Here is a 22,551-nt window from a genome sequence, read left to right as displayed (position 1 = left end):
CTTCCGTCTGCTAGCATGATCACTTGATATTGTGATATCTTTAACAAGTTTGGTGAACAGACCTGGAATTGGTTGGTATACAAAATTTTCAAAATCGAAAAATAATCATACCACCTTTTTTGGTATAAAAAATTTCAAAAAGTGCAGAAAATGGGAGAAGAACAACGCCCATTTTTCCGATCTCGAAAATTTTAAAAGTGCAAAAATAGGGATAAATCTTGTTAATGACTTAACCCATTTTTGCAATTTTTAAATATTTCGTAAGTTTGGCGAAATCAGATTATAATCACGCTCATTTTTTCGGTATCGAAAATTTTGAAAGATCGGATAAATCATTAACAAAAGCTGAAAGATCGTGAAATTTGGCTATGGCATTGATTAGATGCTGTAAGATATGATTTTGTAAAATTTTTGAAGATGGGCATGAAATCGCCCACATTTTGGAAAAAAAAATTTTGATAGTTAAAAAATTGTTCACGCCGCTTATCCAAACCTGCTGGGGATATCATGTTGAAGTTTAGCAAAGGGGCGTTTGTTTCTAGTATACTATACTGGGTGAAAATACGCACAATCGATTTTAAAACCATGCCCACTTTAAAAAAAAAATTAAGGTCTAACCTTAGCCGAAGTTACAATGTTTAACGATACTATGCGAACTAAAGGAGTTTCTTGATAATTTTGCAGCTTCTTTAAAGGTTACAATCTCTAAACTGTAGAATAAATAACTCATATATTCAATATAGGAAAATATTCTTTATTGACAACACTACTATCGTAGTAGTGCTTCACAATCAAATTACTCGGGTATAAAATCAAACTGATTGCTTATTCCTCGGTTTGAGCTGCTTTTGAGAGAGTATCTGTTGCCCGCTCGCATATTTCTCTAAAAGTTGTTTATTTATTTCTCATTTCTGTACTCATCTTCATGTTTGCCTTCTTGTTTTATGCGTGTATAGTATGTGTGAGTAATAACTTCTGAGCTTTTAGCTTTTGTTTACATGTATGTGTAATAACGTCTAAGCTCTTATGCGCTCTCGTTGATGTCTTCTATGAATCTGTGTATATGGCTGAGTAGTAGCCGCGGTTTATTGCTCTGTACATGTATGTGTGTCTGTTTTCTTTTTCTTCTTCGTTCTTGGTTTTGCTGTTACGTGTATGTGTAGTTGCTTACTCCGCTGTTGTTGTGCATTTATTCACTAGCAGCATAGTGACTTATCAAAACTGCTAATATCCGCCAAAATACCTGAAGTTCTTTTTAATAAATTTTTTAGTGAATTAGTAACTGTAATGTTTTATGAAAATATTTTATTTAAACCCCACACAAAAACAGTATATCATTATTGAAAATGGCATTGGTACTATTTTAATTCTTAAAATAATAAATCCCATCTGCCTTTCTTAAGCTATCTTATAGTTAATATGTTGAATATAATATGGAAATTTAAGATATGTACATAGCATTTAGAAAATTATTAACAAATGAATGAATGAATAAATAAATAGCGATATGTAACCTTAGTTCGAAATTTTTAAAATTTTCAAAATTAGCGTGGTGACGCCCTGTTTTAGATAGCCTCTCCACAAAGCTTTTAATGCCATAAGTCGAGGAAAAATCTACATATTTAACGAATTTTAGTAAGAACTTTATTTTTATGAAAAACTCTTGTAAAAATTGGGGCAATTGTTTGGAAGCTACGCCCACTTTTTATACCCCGCTGTCCGTCTATCCTTCCGCTGATCCATTAACACTATAACATGAATAAACATTTTAGATATTTATGTAAATTCATTCAATTTATGAGCTAATCTGAACCCAAAATACATATATTGATATTGAAAGTCGGCCAAATCAATGTATAACCACACCCACTTTTTGGATATCGAAAAGTTCGAAAGATGTAAAAAGGTTTATAACTGAGTACGGAATCCAATCTGAATCCACAGCATATCGGTAGGGAAAACCGGTTAAATCAGATAATAACGCCGCCCTCTTTTTCGACATCGAAAACTTCGAAAGATAGAAAAAAGTTAATGTAACTTATCTGAACCCACAATATATCGATATCGAAAATTTCGAAAAATGGAAAATTTGGGACAACTCATTAACAATTACTAACAAAATAAGAAGAAATAGCAGCGTACTATTTCTATCACTTAAAATGGGCGTTGCACTACCCAAGTTTAATAGGAAACAATTTTAATATTTGTAAAGCTATGAAATAAAAAATGCTGATATCATGTTGAAATTTGGCGGAATTATTATTCTTGCTATTATATATAAACCTGAGCGGCGACCACGGTCACTAAGTAAAAAACGATTATTTGAAAATTATTAGCCTGAACAAAATATACGATATATTTATATTCAGACCAATTCTAAATATTCTCGCGGAATTTTTTTCTCGCGGATTTTTTTATTCCCGCGGAAAAATTCCCCCAATTCTTTTCTCCTAGGGAGAAAAATAATTGGGAAATAGGAATTTCGAATTTTCGAAGTCAGCTGTTTTGTCAGTTTGAGTTGAATTCGTCTTTCGTCATATGCCAAAATCTATTTAAGCCTTCTTAAAAACCCTGCACAATTTCTGGATGGCTGCATCAAATATACATAGAGCTCTTCCGTTGCTTATGTTATACTTTTCGACTTAAAATAAAGAATATTGTGGTAGAATGTGCATATTTTAGCAAAAAATGTGAGAAATAAGTGTTCTTTTTTAAAGGAACCAATTTACTTTAACTATTTTGATGCATTCCCTTTAACTTAAGATGTGAAAAAACTCCTAAGAAATGACAGAGAAATCTTCCTCTCACTCTCATTCATAATACCTACTTTTCTCCCATAACCGGTTTCCGCTTTTTCGAACATTTTTCAGAATAAGAGGAAAGGGAGAAGAGAAAAACTCACAAGGAATTTTTATTTTGAATACGAGGAATGGGAGAAGGGAAAAAACTCGCGAGGAAATTTTGTTTAGAATTGGGCTGATTATGTGACTTCATTATATAGATGAACCACCTCGATGTTGGTATGGCAAATCTAAGTACGAAATTTAAAAAATGTAAAGAGTTGTGACCCGCCTTTTTAATTCATCACTCCAAAATATTTCCAAGAATTTGTTCTTTATATATATGTGAGAGCGGACAGCCGGGTATATAGGTTAAAGTGTTCACTGTCGCCCTCATCTTACACTTCCTTACTTGTTCGATTTCCTTTTATGTTCTTTATTTATTTATTGAAAACTTTTCAACTAAGCCCACAACAGCCAACATTTGTAAGCCTCAAGCCTTTTGGCAGCACTCTAAATGCGAGTACTCTCATTTTTTTTTACTTGAATGGAATCTCGTTGAGAGCAAAAATGATGGTTGCAGAGGGTACAAAAAAGGACAGCCATACGAAAGGATAACATCAAGTGGTTGAAATGTTTATTGTTTTGGACGATTTATGGTTCTGGGATCAGATAACTAAGTAGGTCTAAAGTTGGCCAAGCCTTTAACTGCTATGTTTGATATGTGCTTCTTGTATTTCCATACAAATATAAATGTATATTAGGGCGGGTCGATTTAAAAATCGCTCATTGCTCGGTGAAAATCGTATTCTAGGGATCAAAATAAGAAACTTTGCCGAAGGAAATAAAAATATAATAAATATAATAAATATAATAAAACATCAGAATTCGTTTTAGAGGTATAGTTCCTTCGGCAAAGTTTCTTATATTTGATGATATGATTTTCACAGAGCAATGGACAATTTTTTTGCCTCCCCACAAATCGACCCGGCCTAATGTATATGTATTTGTATACTTTGGTATGTGACTGCTTCTTATTAACCCTTCATGGTAGCTTTTTTCTTGTTTTCTTTTTTCTTTAGCAAAGATTATCACTTTGTGATAAATAGTGAAAATAAAAGAGTGAATGAGAACTGGAGTGCGCCTCAGCGTGGGTCGTTGGGTTTTTAATTTTGATATCTGGCGCGTAAGACAGCTGTGCAGATTAAAGCCAATAGTAATAGTTGCACGTGTACGATGAACGAAGCTGATAGGAAATAGCTAAGTACACCTTAGGGAAATTTAGGGCTTGTCACATGTAATTATCGTGTCAGGACTTTTTTATTAATGACATTGCTTATTTGGTAGCAAAGTTAAGCACTTCCTACTTAAGTATTAATGTGGCATAAAATCTTAAGTATTAATGTGGCAAAACTTGTATTGAGAACTTCGCTCTATTGTAGCGTACCTAGAAACCTCAAAAGTTTAAGCCGCATTGCCTTATGAACTATAAAAATCATCACAACGAAATTTCCTACAACAACAGAATTGTGGTGTTTTGAATTTCATAAGATATACTTGAACATTTTTGGAAAGGTGGGAGTAGCACGGCGGGTTTGAGTAAAATTAAAAAAGTGTCATATCTTTGTATTCAGAAGTCTAAAAGTCGGTTAAAACGTTTCTTACTTATAACCAGAAGTAGAGAGTAAGAAAGGCTTAGTGAGGAAATGTTAAAGGAATAAGAAACATGCACTAAGACAGCAAAACAAGAAAGGAGATAGAGATAACAAGTTAGAAATTGTGATATTTTTCTAGGGATAAGTTTTATTGAGATATGTACATAGGGAGGGAAAAAGAGGAAAATATAGAGATAGAAGAAGAGATAGGAAGGTGAATTAAAAAAGATAGAGGACAATAAAGGAAAATATCAGAAAGAGCCAAGGCAGCTATGCTGAGAGGTAAAGGAAAACAGAAAAATTCAAACTATAAAGCAGGCCTCATATTTAACTTGTATAGATTTTGGTTAATCGGAATGTTTTAGCAATAGTTTTGTTTAATTTCATATCTCTTGCCGATTGGAATATCATCGTATCTCGGCTGACGTTTCGAAAACGCCCTATCCCATAAAACATTTGAATAACGCCCTATTCCTTAATTTGTTTCTAAAACGCCCTATCCGAGTCCAAACTCAATACATTTTGACATAAGCTGGGCCATTTAGAAAAAAAATGCATATGCACAATATTAGGCGAACTCTGTTGCTTTACCACTTAAGGAAAAGGATCATTTGCTTATGACTTATGAACTTACGGCTCCCGTCTCCCCAAGTCGCTATTTTAATAACCCTGTACGGTCTAATGTGAGCTAGTGCAAGAAAAAAACTAAATCTTTACTCTTTGAGGAGCCGGATCTTCTATTTAAAAGAAATTGCTTCCAATTGAGGATATTTTCTATGAAACGGGGACTTAGTCCTATACTTGGTTCTCCCTTGCAAGGGGTTAACTTGTTTCCTTCCCTTTACTTCTGTGTAAAGGAATAGCACTTTTTGTCCTCACTCTGTCTATAGAAATATTTGAATGCCAGGAAATGTTATAGCAACGCTTCTTTCTCTTCCTCTCCCGCGAACGATGTGAAATTTTTTTTATAATTTTGATTCCCTTCTCAAAAGGCTACCCCAATACTCTCTTGAAACTACTTGAAAACCTTTCAAAAGCGTAATCTGAGAATTTTTCAATAACAGTCCTGCGGGTCGATTTGCTTTCTATATGCCTTTAATCATAACTATTTCATCATTGAAAGCATTTTCTTAAGCTGATTGTTATACTCAGTTGAGCAGAGCTCACAGAGTATATTAAGTTTGATTGGATAACGGTTGGTTGTACATATATAAAGGAATCGAGATAGATATAGACTTCCATAGATCAAAATAATCAGGATCGAAAAAAAATTTGATTGAGCCATGTCCGTCCGTCCGTCCGTCCGTTAACACGATAACTTGAGTAAATTTTGAGGTATCTTGATGAAATTTGGTATGTAGGTTCCTGAGTACTCATCTCAGATCGCTATTTAAAATGAACGATATCGGACTATAACCACGCCCACTTTTTCGATATCGAAAATTTCGAAAAACCGAAAAATTGCGATAATTAATTACAAAAGAGAGATAAAGCGACGAAACTTGGTAGATGGGTTGAACTTATAACTCAGAATAGAAAATTAGTAAAATTTTGGACAATGGGCGTGGCACCGCCCACTTTTAAAAGAAGGTAATTTAAAATTTTTCAAGCTGTAATTTGGCAGTCGTTGAAGATATCATGATGAAATTTGGCAGGAACGTTACTCCTATTACTATATGTACGCTTAATAAAAATTAGCAAAATCGGAGTAGGACCACGCCCACTTTTAAAAAAAAAATTTTTTAAAGTAAAATTTTAACAAAAAATTTAATATCTTTACAGTATATAAGTAAATTATGTCAACATTCAACTCCAGTAATGATATAGTGCAACAAAATACAAAAATAAAAGAAATTTTCAAAATTGGCGTGGCTCCTCCCTTTTTCATTTAATTTGTCTAGGATACTTTTAACGCCATAAGTCGAACAAAAATCAACCAATCCTTTGGAAATTTGGTAGGGGCATACATTTTATGACGATAACTCTTTTCTGCGAAAATGGACGAAATCGGTTGATGCCACGTCCAGTTTTTATACACAGTCGTCCGTCTGTCCTTCCGCATGGCCGTTAACACGATAACTTGAGCAAAAATCGATATATCTTTACTAAACTCAGTTCACGTACTTATCTGAACTCACTTTGTATTGGTATGAAAAATGAACGAAATATGACTATGACCACGCCCACTTTTTCGATATCGAAAATTACGAAAAATGAAAAAAATGCCATAATTCTATACCAAATACGAAAAAAGTGATGAAACATGGTAATGTAATGGGATTGTTTTATTGACGCGAAATATAACTTTAGAAAAAACTTTATAAAATGGTTGTGACACCTACCATATTAAGTAGAAGAAAATGAAAAAGTTCTGCAGGGCGAAATAAAAAACCCTTAAAATCTTGGCAGGTATTACATATATAAATAAATTAGCGGTATCCAACAGATGATGTTCTGGGTCACCCTGGTCCACATTTTGGTCGATATCTGGAAAACGTCTTCACATATACAACTACCACCACTCCCTTTTAAAACTCTCATTAATGCCTTTAATTTGATACCCATATCGTACAAACGCATTCTAGAGTCACCCCTGGTCCACCTTAATGGCGATATCTCGAAAAGGCGTCCACCGATAGACCTAAGGCCCACTCCCTCTTAAAATGCTCAGTAACACCTTTCATTTGATACCCATATCGTACAAACAAATTCTAGGGTCAACCCTGTACCACCTTTATGGCTATATCCCTAAATGGCGTCCACCTATATAACTATGGCCCACTCCCTCATAAAATACTCTTTAATGCCTTTCATTTGATACACATGTCATACAAACACATTCCAGGGTTTCCCTCGGTTCATTTTCCTACATGGTTATTTTCCCTTATGTTGTCATCATAGCTCTCAACTGAGTATGTAATGTTCGGTTACACCCGAACTTAACCTTCCTTACTTGTTTTTTGTTGGTTTTTGTGACCATATAGGTGAAGGTAGTATGCTCGCCCACCACATCAATGTTCGTGGGTCCAAGTACCGGAAAACGCAATATAAGCATAGCAATATTATGATGAGGCAGGTTTTCTAAGTCGACTCGCCCAGGGCAGTGTTTTCGCAAACATTTCTAAGCTATTCCTGCTGGCTATAAAGTCAACGGTCATAACGTCAATTGACCTTATGACCACTTCAAATGGCCACAAAATCAATTTAAAATATGACCATATGAAATGGCCGCAAAATCAAATTTCAAATGATTACAATGGCAATTATGACCATCCTGCTTTCCCGAAGTTGTCATAAAGTCAATTCTTTTTTCGCAAGTGTCCATAGAGTCAATTTTTTTTAGTCGCGCCTTCAGGTATTCAAATTTTGACAACTGTTGAATTACAGTTACGTTTTACTGTTTACGCTATATCTTTGCTCAGCCGATTGAAGAAAGATTTTTTTATTTCAAAGTTTCGGACATGGCGCTTTTTTCCTATATTTAGCTCCCATTCTTGTGAAATTTGGAAAAAAACTGGCCCAATAACGTTCTCTCTAAGGTATAAAAAACGTATTCGACTAAAACTTGAGAACAAATTTGGAATGAAAAATCTCTTGTGTTGATCTTTAATTGCTGTATATGGTTATGGTCTCTTTCCCGAAATGTTCATAAGGACAAACGGAAATTGCCTTAATGGCAATAAAGTCAAATTAAGAAAAGTAACAAAATAATTTGGCCTTATGACCGTTGGAAGTTGTCATAACGTCAATTGACCTTTGGGGCGTTGACCTTACGCCACCCCAGTATTTCTGCCGTGACAATCTTCTCAACAAAAAAGTGCATCTGCCTTAAGGCCCGAACACATTCGACTTTTGCGTCATTTCCACGCACGTTGGAAATTTTTGCTGCCACAAGAACTCAAAAGGAAAGCTCAAATTTAGATTTTTCGTCATTAAAAAAATGCAAATAACAAATTTTTTAGTTCAAGAAGGGAAATATTTTTTCAGTAATGAATAAAATTAGTTGAAAACAAAATAAATTTCAGCTAGATTGAAGATCTGCAAAAAATGAATTGACAACGCCAGCATAACGTAATTTTTCGAGTTTATTTTTCGTTACTTTGACATGGCCGTTGCGTCACCTGTGGATTAGAAACATAGCGAAAAAGACGTATGTGTTCAAAGTCAGCTGTTGATGCAATGCAAGCGCTAAAACGCCGCAGAAGTCGATTGTGTTTAGGCCTTTAGCGGATTCCGCCTCCCTAGTTCGTATGCAAAATTGAAAGTAGCATTACGCAAATTGGTAGAGGATCTAGGGCTAAGTCTTCTCGCGCATATCGCATCAATGTGTTATTATTATTACTATATGGCATAAATGTTTCACTTTTCGACATTCAAGTCAAGGCAGGAATATTATGCCTCCTAAAGAAAACATAAAATAATTTAAAAAAATGTTTAGGTTAAACGGTTTTATTGAAAACAATATGTACATGAAGTAATAATAATACTAAAAGCTAGAAAATAATTAGGTAGGTCCTAGGTACTAGTCATCATACCCCTCATCAATCTAGGGCGTTGATCAGACAATTAAATAAAAGCGTTGGGCGCGTGAAATTTCTAAAAATGTGAGGCGTAGCATAACCTTATTAAGGTTCAGTTGGTCTTATATATGACTATCACAGAAATTTGACGCGTCAAACGCTTTTATTTAATTTTCTGATCAACGCCCTAGATTGATGAGGAGTATGATGACTAGTACCTAGGTCCTACCTAATTAATTTCTAGCTTTTAGTATTATTATTACTTCATGTAAATATTGTTTTCAATAAAACCGTTTAACTGAAAAAATTTTGTATACCTTTCATGAACATGAAATGGTATATTAACTTTGGTCCAATGTTTGTAACGTTGAGAAATATAGAAGATAGACTCACCAAATTTCATGTGGATATCTCAAAATTTGAGGGACTAGTTTGCGTTTAAACAGACAGACGGACGGACAGACGGACATGGCTATATAAACTCAGTTCGTCGCCCTGATCAATTCGGTATACTTAATGGTGAGTCTATCTTCTATATTTCTCAACGTTACAAACATCGGACCAAAGTTAATATACCATTTCATGTTCATGAAAGGTATAAAAATAGAATAACTCCTATACTTTTTTTCCGTTGATTAAATGAAAAAAATTTTTAAGTGGAAGTTCGCATTGCAAACATAAAAGTCTTGGTAGTTGAAAAAATAAATTCTATTTGATTTCCTTCATCGCTTTTATGTAAATGTTTCTCTCCTCTATTAGTGGGGTACCGAAACATTGTATATCCCATTAAAGTATGAAAGGTTAAACATATCCGTCTGGACTTTAACAGGTAAAACAAGGTTTTAGTGAAAGTGCGCTGGTTTTAGATTCCACAACTTATAAAAAGTTATTTCCATAGAAAATGCACGTAAACAAATGTCCACTGTAAATTCATTCAACTCTTAACATAATGTTAACCTCTGCTTTTTTAATTATATTTACAGATCACGCCGGTGAACTGGGTTGGGCGTTCACCTTAATCATAGTTTCAATCATATCAGCTCTTATAGGTGCTATTATAATGGTCATAGTTCTAAGGTGTAGAAGGTGAGTCACTTACTTTGTCATACTACTAGCACATGAACATTATTACCTGTTTTATTACTAAATGTCTTTTTTATTTAATATACTCTAATTCATTTTATTTTTTATTTTTCTTTTATTTGATTCATTTTTTTATGCATTTTTATTATTATTTTATTCCTTTTTTTGTTTTTCTGACAGCAAAAAAATTAGTTAATTAATGGCGTTTTCTTTTCTGAAAATAATGTCGCCCTATTATTTCTTCTCAGCTCTCTCGTGAGTTTGTGCGCTCCTATCACAAAATATTGTTTGCTGAATAAGAAAAGGGATATCATTACCTATAAGCAGAGCCATTTTGCATAGCGCCAGGTGACTCAGTTCAAAAGTTAAAGTTTAAGAGTGCAGCATGAGGGTAGCATTTTTTCCATAAAATAAAACGACATAAGTCATAATAATACGAAAGACTTAAGCGACAAACTTGGCATCATCATTAGTTAAATAGCCATTATTATGAGCGAATGTCACAGTAAAAAGGTTAACAATCATAATATTCATTAGTTTATGTACAAAAATATCAAGTAAATTTTCCCAAAAGCAACAAAAAAAGGCAGTCAACCAGTAAGTCAATTAGTCAGCTTATACATATCTACTTGATTTAGGTCTCATAAATATATACACACACACACATGTTTATAACCGCAGACTAGCTGTGGTAACTTAATATTGGTGTTGTGCTAATGATAGAACTGAAATTAACACGAGGTTTGTGCGCTTTCACGTCACTGCTGAACGCGATGTTAATTGGTGCGGTGCATTTGACAGACGGATGGGAGTGCGAAGAGCAATTAAAGTGTTGATGAGCTAATGGGCTTACAGTTAGTGTTAGTCAAAATAGATCACAATTTAAGGATTTTTTCGTGAAAGAAAGTCTTAGATGTCTTTACTTCAAACTTTATATAATGTTTTGACTCCAGTATTTCTCTCTTAAGAGAAAGGAGGCAGATAGAGATAGAGATGGAAATAAAGATAGAGATTGACAGGGAAAGATAGAGAGGGAGGGAGAGGGATATAGAAAGGGATGAAGTGGGAGAGGGATAGGGAGATGAAGACAACAACAAGACGATTTTGAGGTTCGCCGGTGCTACGCCGTTACAAACTCCTCTGTTATGTATTTCCATATCCCGTCCTAGTGTTTTCAGATACATATCTGGTAGCAAAGCCTGTTACCTAATGGGATATTTTGGGTTATAACTAGGTAGTTTAGAACTGCATGTCCAGAATTGCATTTTGTTCTTTAATATTGGCCACATTATGAACAGATTCACCATCATCATCAATTGGCGCTTTAAAACCTAAACGATATTAGCCGTTACGCAACCTGTCACGCAACTTACCCTGTTTCGCCATAACTGACGCCAAATTAGAGCACCAAGGGAGGTCAAGTCTTCCTCTACCTGCTATTCCCAACTCAGTGGGGGTCTCCCCTTTCCTTGATTCAAACTGCAATGATGACTGAAATACTTTCTATCCCGGAGCGTCTTCATCGATTCGCATAACATGACCTAGCCAGCGAAACCCTTGGTTTTATACTTGCTGCACTACCTGCATATCTGCGTCAAGTTCATACATCATAACATCATTATACTCGACGTCGGCATCATGATCAGGACCATAAATCTTACGGAAAACTTTTCTCTCGAACACTCCAAGAGCGCTCTCATATTCTATCGATAGTGTCCATGTTTCCGAGCCACACATCAGGGCAGGTGTGATAAGCGAGTTGTAGAGCGTCATTTTTGTTCGTCGAGAAAGGACGTTACTTTTCAATTGCATACTCAATCTAAAGCAACACTTGTTGGCAAGAGTAAGTAACCGTTTGATTTCTAAGCTGACATTGTTTATTAATGCCGGTTTCCAAATAGACAAAATCCTTCACAGTCTCGTATTTAAATTCGTCAACAGTGACGTGGCGGCTAAGCTCCGAATGCCCTCATTCTTTCTTGTATGACAGCTATTATTTCGTTTTGTCCCCACAAACCGCAAGACCAACTTCCGTTGCCTGATTACTTAATCCAGATGAGGCAAAACTCACGGCGCGGCCAATAATATCAATATCATCAGGAGCTCATCGTAGATTTAGTCGGTGAAAATGTCTTTTTTCGCGAAGTGAAGAAACCGAAGAGATTTGAAAGATACTTGTTTATTTTGTAGGAAAGGGATGGAATGAGCTAAAAAGTTCAATATATTCATATTAAATCATATCATATAGGAGCGTATCGGATCTATGCCCAGAAAAGGACCATCAACAGCGATAGCACTTCTTAAAACCCACGGAGAGCGCCTTTATCGCTACAAAAAGAAAAATAAGCAGGTCGCGGCATTTTTAGTGAAGAGCTCAGTCTCTGGTGCCTTTGCTACTGGTGAAAGACGAGATATATGGTGGTATGACTTTGATTGGATTGCTGCTTTTCCAAGTTTTTGCCGTCAGGTTTATCGCAGGAGAAGCTTGTGCAGCTTTTGTGGCTTCCTCAATCTCTATGCTGATGCCGATAGGAAGTGCATCGTTGCGCTTTTATTTTTTGTAAATTTTCTCGAAGCTTAGGTTTATCTCCTGAAAAATACCAGCAATTTCCTGGGATCTGCAATCATATGCATTGCCTCGGTTCTGACTGATTTTCATATTTGAACTGTTGGTGCAAATCCGCTAGTTTTTAAGCACGTTTAGATCTCGGATAGGGTGAAAGGGTTAAAATGTGTCATGTTAAATCGGTACTAAAAAATAAATAAATACTTGGTGCGATTTACCTTCGAAGAGATTTAGGCCGAGCTTTTCTTCCAATTTGCATCGTGCTCTTTTTAATTTTCTATAAAAATTGCCGGGACGGGATCTACATATTTTTACGAATATTAGCAAAACTAAGATGTGCTGCTATCTCTAGGCCGATGCTGAGCAATGACGTGAATGCACATCAATAATTCAATCATTATGTATCTACATAAACGAAACAATAATTGCGTCTACACATATGTACCATGCACGTATACGAGCAGCGGAGAGTCAATGCACAAACACATGCATATATCTGAGATACTCCTGAAAGTATGCGATGAGAGAAGCTAAAAAATCGTCCAATTGTAGTTACAGCTGAGAAGTTTGAGAGCTGATGGCAACTAGTAGATTGTGGAAGCGCCTAGAAGATGCGAACGTTGAAATCAGAGAGTATAAAAGGCAGCAAATATAGACGCGCTGGAATTCAGTTTGATTTGAGCTATCAAGCAGTTTCGATTAAGACGCTATCTAGCGAGCCATAGCAGTATTATTTTGAAAGTCAGTTTCATTTAAGCTATCAGTTTGGTTATTAAGCCAGCTAGTTGCAAAGTATGTGTTATTGTGAAGTACTTTAATAAAGGCCATTTTTCCATTATTCAATATTGGAGTTATTTATTTAACAGTGTAGTGATACGAACAGAGCAAAAGGGCAAATAAGAGGATTTGCAAGTAAATTCGTTACAATATATTTTGTCGACTCCGAACCGCATCTGCAAGGCAGATGAATTGAGCAACTTTTAATATCAGAAATATACGCGAAATGTTTTCCAAATCACTTCTGAGGGGCGAACCCAGCTTCGGAAACTTTTTTTCTAATTGAAAAACCCTTTTCCTAAACTTCGGCCAAAGTGCACTCCGTACGAAGCCGATTAAGTTAGTTGTATTGTTAGCTTTAAGTAACACATATTTGGCGTACCGGCATGTTGCTGCCTGATCCCCATTCAGTTATGGGATGGCTAGCTTGTGGTCATCGTGAAAAAGAATATAAATTGACGGTATCTTAAAGGAGGCACAGTGTATTGAGGGAGCATGGGCGAGCCGACATTGTAGCACAAATGTACGCTTATATGGCCACGTCTTATTTAATTTTTGCTCGTAGCTTTACTGTGTCTGAAGGAAAATAAAAGCTCCTAAAATAAGTCTTACTTTCCAAGCAAAATAAAGAAAGTGGAAAATTAGCTGTTACTATCCGATCGAAAGAAAAATCTCAAAAAATAACTTTTATTTTCCGAGAGATAGAAATAACTCAAAAAATAATTTTTATTTTCCGAGCGAAGTAAAAAACTCAAATATCATTTTCGATTCTTGCAGTAAAATGAAAAAGCAAAAAACAAGTAAGGAAGACTAAGTTCGGGTGTAACCGAACATTAGGTACTCAGCTGAGAGCTTTGGAGACAAAATAAAGGAAAATCACCATGTAGGAAAATGAACCTAGGGTAACCCTAGATATCTTTCTATGACATGAGTATCAGATGGAAGGTATTAGAGAGTATTTTAGAAGGGAGTGGGATATAGTTCTATAGGTGGACTCCTTTTCGAGATATCGCCATAAAGGTGGACCAGTGGTGACTCTAGAATGTGTTTGTACAATATGGGGATCAACTGAAAGGTGTTAATGAGTATTTTAAAAGGGAGTGGGCCTTAGTTTTACATGTGAAGGCGTTTTCGAGATATCGACCAAAATGTGGACCAGGGTGACACAGAACGTCATCTGTCGGGTACCGCTAATTTATTTATATATGTAATACCGTGAACAGTATACCTGCTATGACTCCAAGGGCTTTTGATTTCGCCCTACAGAACTTTTTAATTTTCTTCTACTTAATATGGTAGGTGTCACACTAATATTACAAAGTTTTTTCTAAAGTTATGTATATTTTGCGTTAAAAAACCAATCGAATGGTCATAGTCGGATTTCGCCCATTAATAATACCAAGATAAAGTGAGTTCAGATAAGTACGTGAAGATATATCGATTTTTGCTCAATTTATATTGTTAACGACCGAGCGGAAGGACAGACGGTCAACTGTGTATAAAAACTAGGCGTGGCTTCAGCCGATTTCGCCAATTTTCACAGAAAACAGTTATCGTCATAAAATCTATGCTCTTACCAAATTTCACAAGCATTGGTAAATGTTTGTTCAACTTATGGCATTAAAAGTATTCTAGACGAATTAAACGAAAAAGGGCGGGGCTACGCCCATTTTGATATTATCTTTTATTTTTATATTTTGATGCACCATATCTTTACTGGAGTCGAATGTTGACATAATTTACTTAAATACGGTAAAGATATTCAATTTTTTGTTAAAATTTTACTTTAAACATTTTTTTTTCTTAAAAGTGGACGTGTTCGTTACCCGATTTTATTAATTTTTATTTAGTACACATACAGTAATAAGAGTAACGTTCCTGCCAAATTTCATCGCGATATCTTCAACGACTGCCCAATTACAGCTTGCAAAACTTTTAAATTAACTTCTTTGAAAAGTAGACGATGCCACGCCCGTTGTCCAAAATTTTACTAATTTTCTATTCGTCGCCGTAAGGTCAACCCATCAAACAAGTTTCATCGCTTTATCCGTCTTTGGTAATGAATTATCGCACTTTTTCGGTTTTTCGATATCGAAAAAGTGGGCGTGGTTATAGTCCGATTTCGTTCATTTTAAATAGCGATCTGAGGTGGGTGCCCAGGAACTTACATACCAAATTTCATTAAGAAAAAAATTTGCTCAAGTTATCGTGTTTACGCACGGACGGACGGACGGACGAACATGGTTAAATGAATTTCTTTTTTCGCCCAGATCATTTTGATATATGGAAGTCTTTATCTATCTCGATTAGTTTATGCCGTTACGGGGTACCGTTTTGCGAACAAAATTAATATAATCTGTGAGGTCTGCTCAGCTGAGTATAAAAGAACAAAAATCTACCCATTTACCGAGAGTATGTGTAATGGGGAACGTATGAGTCGACTTCTTGTCTTGACCCTTTTCAGAATGATTTTTGGGTTTAAATTTTGAATTTTTTAACATTATGTAGTGAATTCATTATTTCTTCCACCACTGTAAATGCTAATATATTTATGTCTAGAAATCAAATTTTTTGGAATGTTTAAAACTAAAAGCAACAGAAGTAGACAAGAATTGGAGTGGAAAGTGAGCGTAGGTATAAAGTTTGAGAATAATAACTCAATTAAGTTCGGGAATCAAGCTGGCGCTTATGATAGACAAATATTTAGCGGTTTTAATTTTGGGGCTCATTCATTAGATTTTATTATGTCTAAAATTTGGATTTTTTATTAAAAAATATTTTTTATTCATTTCTTCTTCGAATCGAATGCTGTCAAATGAAGTCACGAACATTTCAAGAAACATTAACGGCACTTTGATGTACCTACATAATACCAAAGTAACACAAATGCTATTTAGGCATGCGGCTCTTTGTAGAAATCGTGCGTTTTAAATTTTTAACCGCATTTATGGTGTCATTTAAGCTAGTAAATTTACAATAAAGCTTTAATTACATTATACTGATTTGTATAGGTTGGAATTTTTTTTTTTTTTTCTTTTTCGAAATGATACATAAAAAATTTTCGTAGTCATAATTCATGTGGCATTGCATAGCCGCCAGATGTTTGATGTTTGAGTAGTCCCATACATCATATTTGTTTTTGTTTATGTGAAAAATTTTGCTTGCGCTTATGTGGGCGACAAATGACCCTTCACATTTTTGCAAAAGCACTATTGAAAATTTTTTTGTATTCGTATATATGTTTGTGTAAATTTGTGTGCATGTAAATCTGCTTATGTATATATATATATATGTACATTGGTGTGTTTGTTCTAAGTTTTAGTAATGATGCAATTATGGCTCAATTAAAATGTCAACATGAGCATTAAAATTTATTATAAGGCCAGACAAAAGCAGGAGTAGAAAATTGATTTAAATAGCTTGAAGCATAACAAATTATGTAGCGTGAAATATATGGTTTTCCATAACATGCAATAAACATATACACATATTTAACTGCATTTTGCTAATGACGCTTTAAAGCTAATTATCCGGTAAGAAATAAAATTTGATAGCAACAAAACCAAGCGGATCGAATGCACTTGTCTCAATGTCACCTACAATTCAGAACTTTATTATACTCAGCTGAGCAGAGCTCACAGAGTATATTAATTTTGTTCGCATAACGGTAATCCGTAACGGCATAAACTAATCGATATAGATATATAGCTGAATTCAGTAAGCCGTCTCTAGTCACTATTAGAGACTATTTGGGGTGAAAATCACTTTTGAGACAATTTGCCATTCTGTAAGCTGTCTCGCGTCTCCAGCCTCACAAAAGCAATCACTAATTTGTGAGCTGGGCCGGGGCAGATCACAAACGTGAAAATTTCAGAAAAAGTATGAAAATTATTTGCGAAAAACGCTTTAAATATATTTTTTTTTATTCCTCAAATTAAAATAAGCATAGAAAAAATTAAAAAACAGAAAATACTTAAAAAAACACCGAACTCTATGTGGCGCCGCTGAGATTCGAACATACACACTTTGCTTTTTTCTATAAAATTTGTGAACGGCGTCTTAGCGAGCTCAGCCAAAACACTACTCAAGATTGCGTTGACAAAATGCAATGCTATATTATTTGTTCAATGTATGAGTAAATTGTCATTTTGGTGAATTTCGTTGATATGGTGAATTGTTTTTGTGACTTTCGTTTACTGAATACCGAAATCATCTCAAGTCACAAAAATTGTCTCTAAAGGAAAATCTCAAATTTAGAGACTTGAGATGAGACTGAATTACAGAATTCAGCCGATAGACTTCTATATATCAAAATGATCTGGGCGAAAAAAGAAATTCATTTAGCCATATCCGTCCGTTCCTCCGTAAACACAATAATTTGAGTAAATTTTGAGGCATCTTAATGAAATCAACATTCAACTCCAGTAATGATATGGTGCAACAAAACACAAAAATAAAAGAAAATTTCAAAATGGGCGTGGCACCGCCCTTTTTCATTTAATTCGTCTAGAATACTTTCAATGTCATAAGTCGGACAAAAATTTACCAATCCTTGTGAAATTTTGTATAGAGATAGATTCTATGACGATAACCTTTTTCTGTGAAAATGGCCGAAATCGGTTGAAGCCACTCCCAGCTTTTATACACAGTCGACCGTCCGTCCTTCCGATCGGCCGTTAACACGATAACTTGAGCAAAAGTCGATATATCTTGACTAAACCTAGTTCACGTACTTATCTGAGCTCACCTTATCTTGGTATTGAAAATGGGCGAAATCCGACCATGACCACGCCCACTATTACCTTATCGAAAATTTCGAAAAATGAAAAAAATGCCAAAATTCTATACCAGATACGAAAAAAGGGATGAAACATGGTGATTGGATTGGTTTTTTGCGCAAAATATATCTTTAGAAAAAACTTTGTTAAATGGGTCTGACACCTACCATATTAAGTAGAAGAAAATGAAAAAGTTCTGCAGGGCGAAATCGGAAGCACTTGGAATCATGGCAGGAATAATGTTTGTGGTATTACATATAAAAATAAATTAGTGGTACCCGACAGATGATGTTCTGGGTCACCCTGGTCCACATTTTGGTCGATATCTCGAAAACGCCTTCACATATAGAACTAAGGCCCACTCCCTTTTAAAATACTCATTAATACCTTCCATTTGATACCCATATCGTACAAACACATTATAGAATCACCCCTGATCTACATTTATGGCGATATCTCGAAAAGGCGTCCACCTATAGAACAAGCCCACTCCCTTTTAAAATACTCATTAATACTTTCCATTCGACACCGATATCGTACAAACACATTCTAGAGTCACCCCTGATCTACATTTATGGCGATATCTCGAAAAGGCGTCCACCTATAGAACAAGCCCACTCCCTTTTAAAATACTCATTAATACTTTCCATTCGACACCGATATCGTACAAACACATTCTAGAGTCACCCCTGGTCCACCTTTATGGCTATATCTCGAAAAGGCGTCCACCTATAGAACTAAGGCCCACTACCTTTTAAAACCTTCATTAATACCTTTATTTTGATACACGTATCGTACAAACACAACATAGAATCACCCCTCGTCCACCTTTATGGCGATATCTCGAAAAGGCGCCCACCTATAGAACTAAGGCCACTCCCTTTTAAAATACTCATTAATACCTTCCATTTGATACCCATATCGTACAAACAACACATTCCAGGATTTCCCTCGGTTCATTTTCCTACATGGTGATTTTCCCTTATTTTGTCTCCAAAGCTCTCAGCTGAGTATGTAATGTTCGGTTACACCAGAACTTAGCCTTCCTTACTAGTTTTTGTTTTTTTTTTGTCAAGAGGCACAGCTGTTCCTCCTCAGTCACACCAATCGGCTTAAGGCAAAGACAGAGCTGAGGGGAGGGTCAATGTAATTTTAAGGGCGGCACCCCATTTTAACATACACGGGTGACTTCGAGATTAGCACCTTAAAGGCATCCGCCCCATCATTATTACCTAAATAAAGGGTGAATCCCCACTTGGCAGTTAGTAGCAACAAATTCTTTATTCTTATATGCCCTTCATTATGACGCGGCAGAGAAACGCACTACTTATTTGGCACTACATCGAATTGACATTAGCTGTTGACCATCAGCATATGCTTGCTTAGCTATTTTTTGCCCATTGTTGCTCAGCCTATCTATGTTTGGCATAACACGATGTCATAGTTTAGTTATAGGCTCAGGTGAAGCCGCAAGGGAGAGAACTTTGAAACGCAAATTTAAATGTCTACTCTGCAGGCGAAATCCCAACGGAAGCTGAACGTCATCTGGCGGCGACATGTTAGTAGTGCTAATACACACGCAGTTTTCAGGCTACACCACGGAACAACCACTAACAGCTGCCAATCTCCCGATTAGCTATGACACGTTTGGGCATTTATTCACCTCTCTAATCATGATCCGTCGAATCATTCCACAGGTTTAAATCTTTTTGATAAGATAACATATTTCCCGCAGAACTACAAGTGGCATGTAACAATCGTTTCCCTATGTAAAAATCTATGTAACATAGCTCAGAGAAAAGACCTGTCCGCCTTATAACCCTTCTTTTCAAAGCGTTAGGGAAACCACTGATTGTTAGCATTTTAAATAATCTATTCTCCTATAACCTCTCCAGTTCCATGCATTAGAGGCATTATCGCATGAATATGTTACCAACTTTAAAGGAAATATGAGCAGTGATATCCACTTTGGAGATTGGCGTTTCTTTGTCTTTGTCCTAACTACTGCCAGCGAGTGGCCGGAGGATTTTGTTATTGCTCTGAACTTTGGGTACCAACTGCTGCTGCATGCTCCCCAAAATGTTGACCATTATCGAATGTCATTCCCAGTATTTTCGGGTGCCAGAAAGTCCGTGATGTAATACTATAATACTATATATATGTCCAATATGGTCAACATTTGCTTTGCCCAAATTGTAAATAAGGTTGGCGGGGACTAAGAAACGTTCAACGCTACCTCAAAGCATACTACAGCAAGCTGCAGGCCTGACAAAACACTGCATTTAGAACTGCCACGGAATATCTTCTTACATCTCCAGAACTTCATCTACATAATAATCCGGCCTCATCACTCATATTCCTCATAAAGGTGAGAAACGAAATGCTGAAAAAACAGTTCCTGTTCAAAATTTATAAACCTGGGCATCCAAACAGACATCTGATTGAAGAGGCCCCGCCTGCTAGATCAGCTCTGCAAGCATTATGAAGAAATCTGGCAAACAAAAATTTAGCCATATGATACAAATGGGCATAAGCAGGCCCTTAGCCTCATCTACTATGAGTCGAAAAAATCACATGCCTATTAATTCCCGGCGAACACGGTTCTTAGAGCAACATACCCGAAACTCGAATTGAGGAAAACAGACTTTCCAGGGCACAACTTTGATCTAGATAATGTAATAGGTTAAACTCCAAATTAACCAGAATCAACCAAGTCAGGCGTAATGTATGTTCTGTATGTAACGTATTCCCATATGACACCAACCATATTGTCAATTGTAAAGCCTCAACACCCACAGCTGCATGTTAAAGGATATCTGTAACAATTTTTGAGTGATACTTAGCACCTATTGAATGGAGCGAAGCATTGCTGCCAGAAGAAGAAGAATTTTGAAGACCCTTCACTCTCCTTAATTATAAATCTCCCGAGCCTCTGATGCGGTCTTCAATAGGAATAATTAGATAAGAGTCACGGGGTAAATTTCTTACGTGCTTGCCAATTCAACGCAACCTATGCGAGACACCTAACCAGTTCTTGATGGCATACGAATCTACACCGATGGCTGTAAGATGGACTCAATTATAGGGCTAGAAAATACTATGAGTCTTTTCAGACATATTCGTTCTTTTAAAGCCGAAAAACCGGCTATCTATAAATATTCTTTATCAGTGTTTTAGGCCATAACAAATCTAGTGTAATGGGAAGGTTCATGACAAGGTATATCCTTTGCAGTACACAAGGAAAGCACGCGAAGTTTTTACATGCACAGAGCTTTACAAACGTTCAATAGCAGCAGTATCAAGACTAACATGACGAGACTACAATGAAAAAATTACAAGGAGTTACTTAGCAGTTCTAAACCTGATAACTAAAATCTTATGGCAATCTGTATCGGTCCTTGGGCTAAACGAACTTACGCGAAACAATTTGTTTTCGACATTGGACCCTGGAGCTTTGGTATGAAAGGCAAGCACAATACTGCCATATTCCGTCCGCCGCCTCGTTCTCATTAAGCCATTTCATAACATTCAAGGCAACAAAGTGTGTGGTATTAAGCGTCAAAGGCGATCGCAGTAATTGCGCATTTAATTGTGCTAGCTTAAACAAGAATACCCTACAAGAAACGCTGATAGTTTTACTAATACACTCACACTTGTAATTGACAATGCTGATCCTGCGATGACGTAAACATTGATACTCAAATTTATGTATGTTCCTTTGATCGCTCACGCATGTCCGCATGTTCCCAACGACAGCCTATAATCATGAAAAAGGACACAAACTGGGAAAGCTTCGGACACCTGGTACAGAACAAAAGAACATACAGCAGATACCATTATGCATGTGAGACAGATAAATAATTCTCAACGGAACTTTATGTATGCGAGAACAGTTTATCCGATTTAATCATGTTGTCACTACTGACTGTCATATGACAATCAAATGATTATCACGGTTGTTTTGTTATTTTTTAAATTCCGCCATTTTCAACCGACGAAAACCATATAAAAAATAAGTTTAAAAAATGAAAAAGAGAGCATTTCAAAGCTCCATGCTAAAAGAAAAAAAATCGAAAATAATATTAAACAAGTAAGGAAGGTTAAGTTCGGGTGTAACCAAACATTACATACTCAGTTGAGAGCTAAGGTGACAACATAAGGGAAAATAACCATGTAGGAAAATGAACCGAGGGAAACCCTGGAATGTGTTTGTATGACATGTGTATCAAATGAAAGGCATTAAAGAGTATTTTATGAGGGAGTGGGCCATAGTTCTATAGGTGGACGCCATTTAGGGATATAGCCAAAAAGGTGGATCAGGGTTGACTCTAGAATTTGTTTGCACAATATGGGCATCAAACGAAAGGTGTTAATGAGTATTTTAAAAGGGAG

General features: G+C 35.9%; 1 protein-coding gene across 5 annotated transcripts in view; it reads left to right on the top strand.

The window, feature by feature from the left end:
- LOC137254047 (uncharacterized) overlaps nucleotides 1–22,551 on the top strand; it is an 876,523-nt gene that overhangs the window by 706,925 nt on the left and 147,047 nt on the right. For all 5 annotated transcript variants that reach the window (XM_067791726.1, XM_067791728.1, XM_067791729.1 and 2 more), the window contains one exon: nucleotides 9,939–10,041. In XM_067791726.1, the coding sequence (XP_067647827.1) occupies nucleotides 9,939–10,041 (103 nt within the window). The remainder of the gene's footprint in view (nucleotides 1–9,938; nucleotides 10,042–22,551) is intronic.

Source organism: Eurosta solidaginis, chromosome 5, assembly GCF_040869045.1.
Source record: "Eurosta solidaginis isolate ZX-2024a chromosome 5, ASM4086904v1, whole genome shotgun sequence".
In the NCBI taxonomy this organism is placed as follows: domain Eukaryota; kingdom Metazoa; phylum Arthropoda; class Insecta; order Diptera; family Tephritidae; genus Eurosta; species Eurosta solidaginis.
This window is presented reverse-complemented; position numbering and strand designations above follow the sequence as displayed.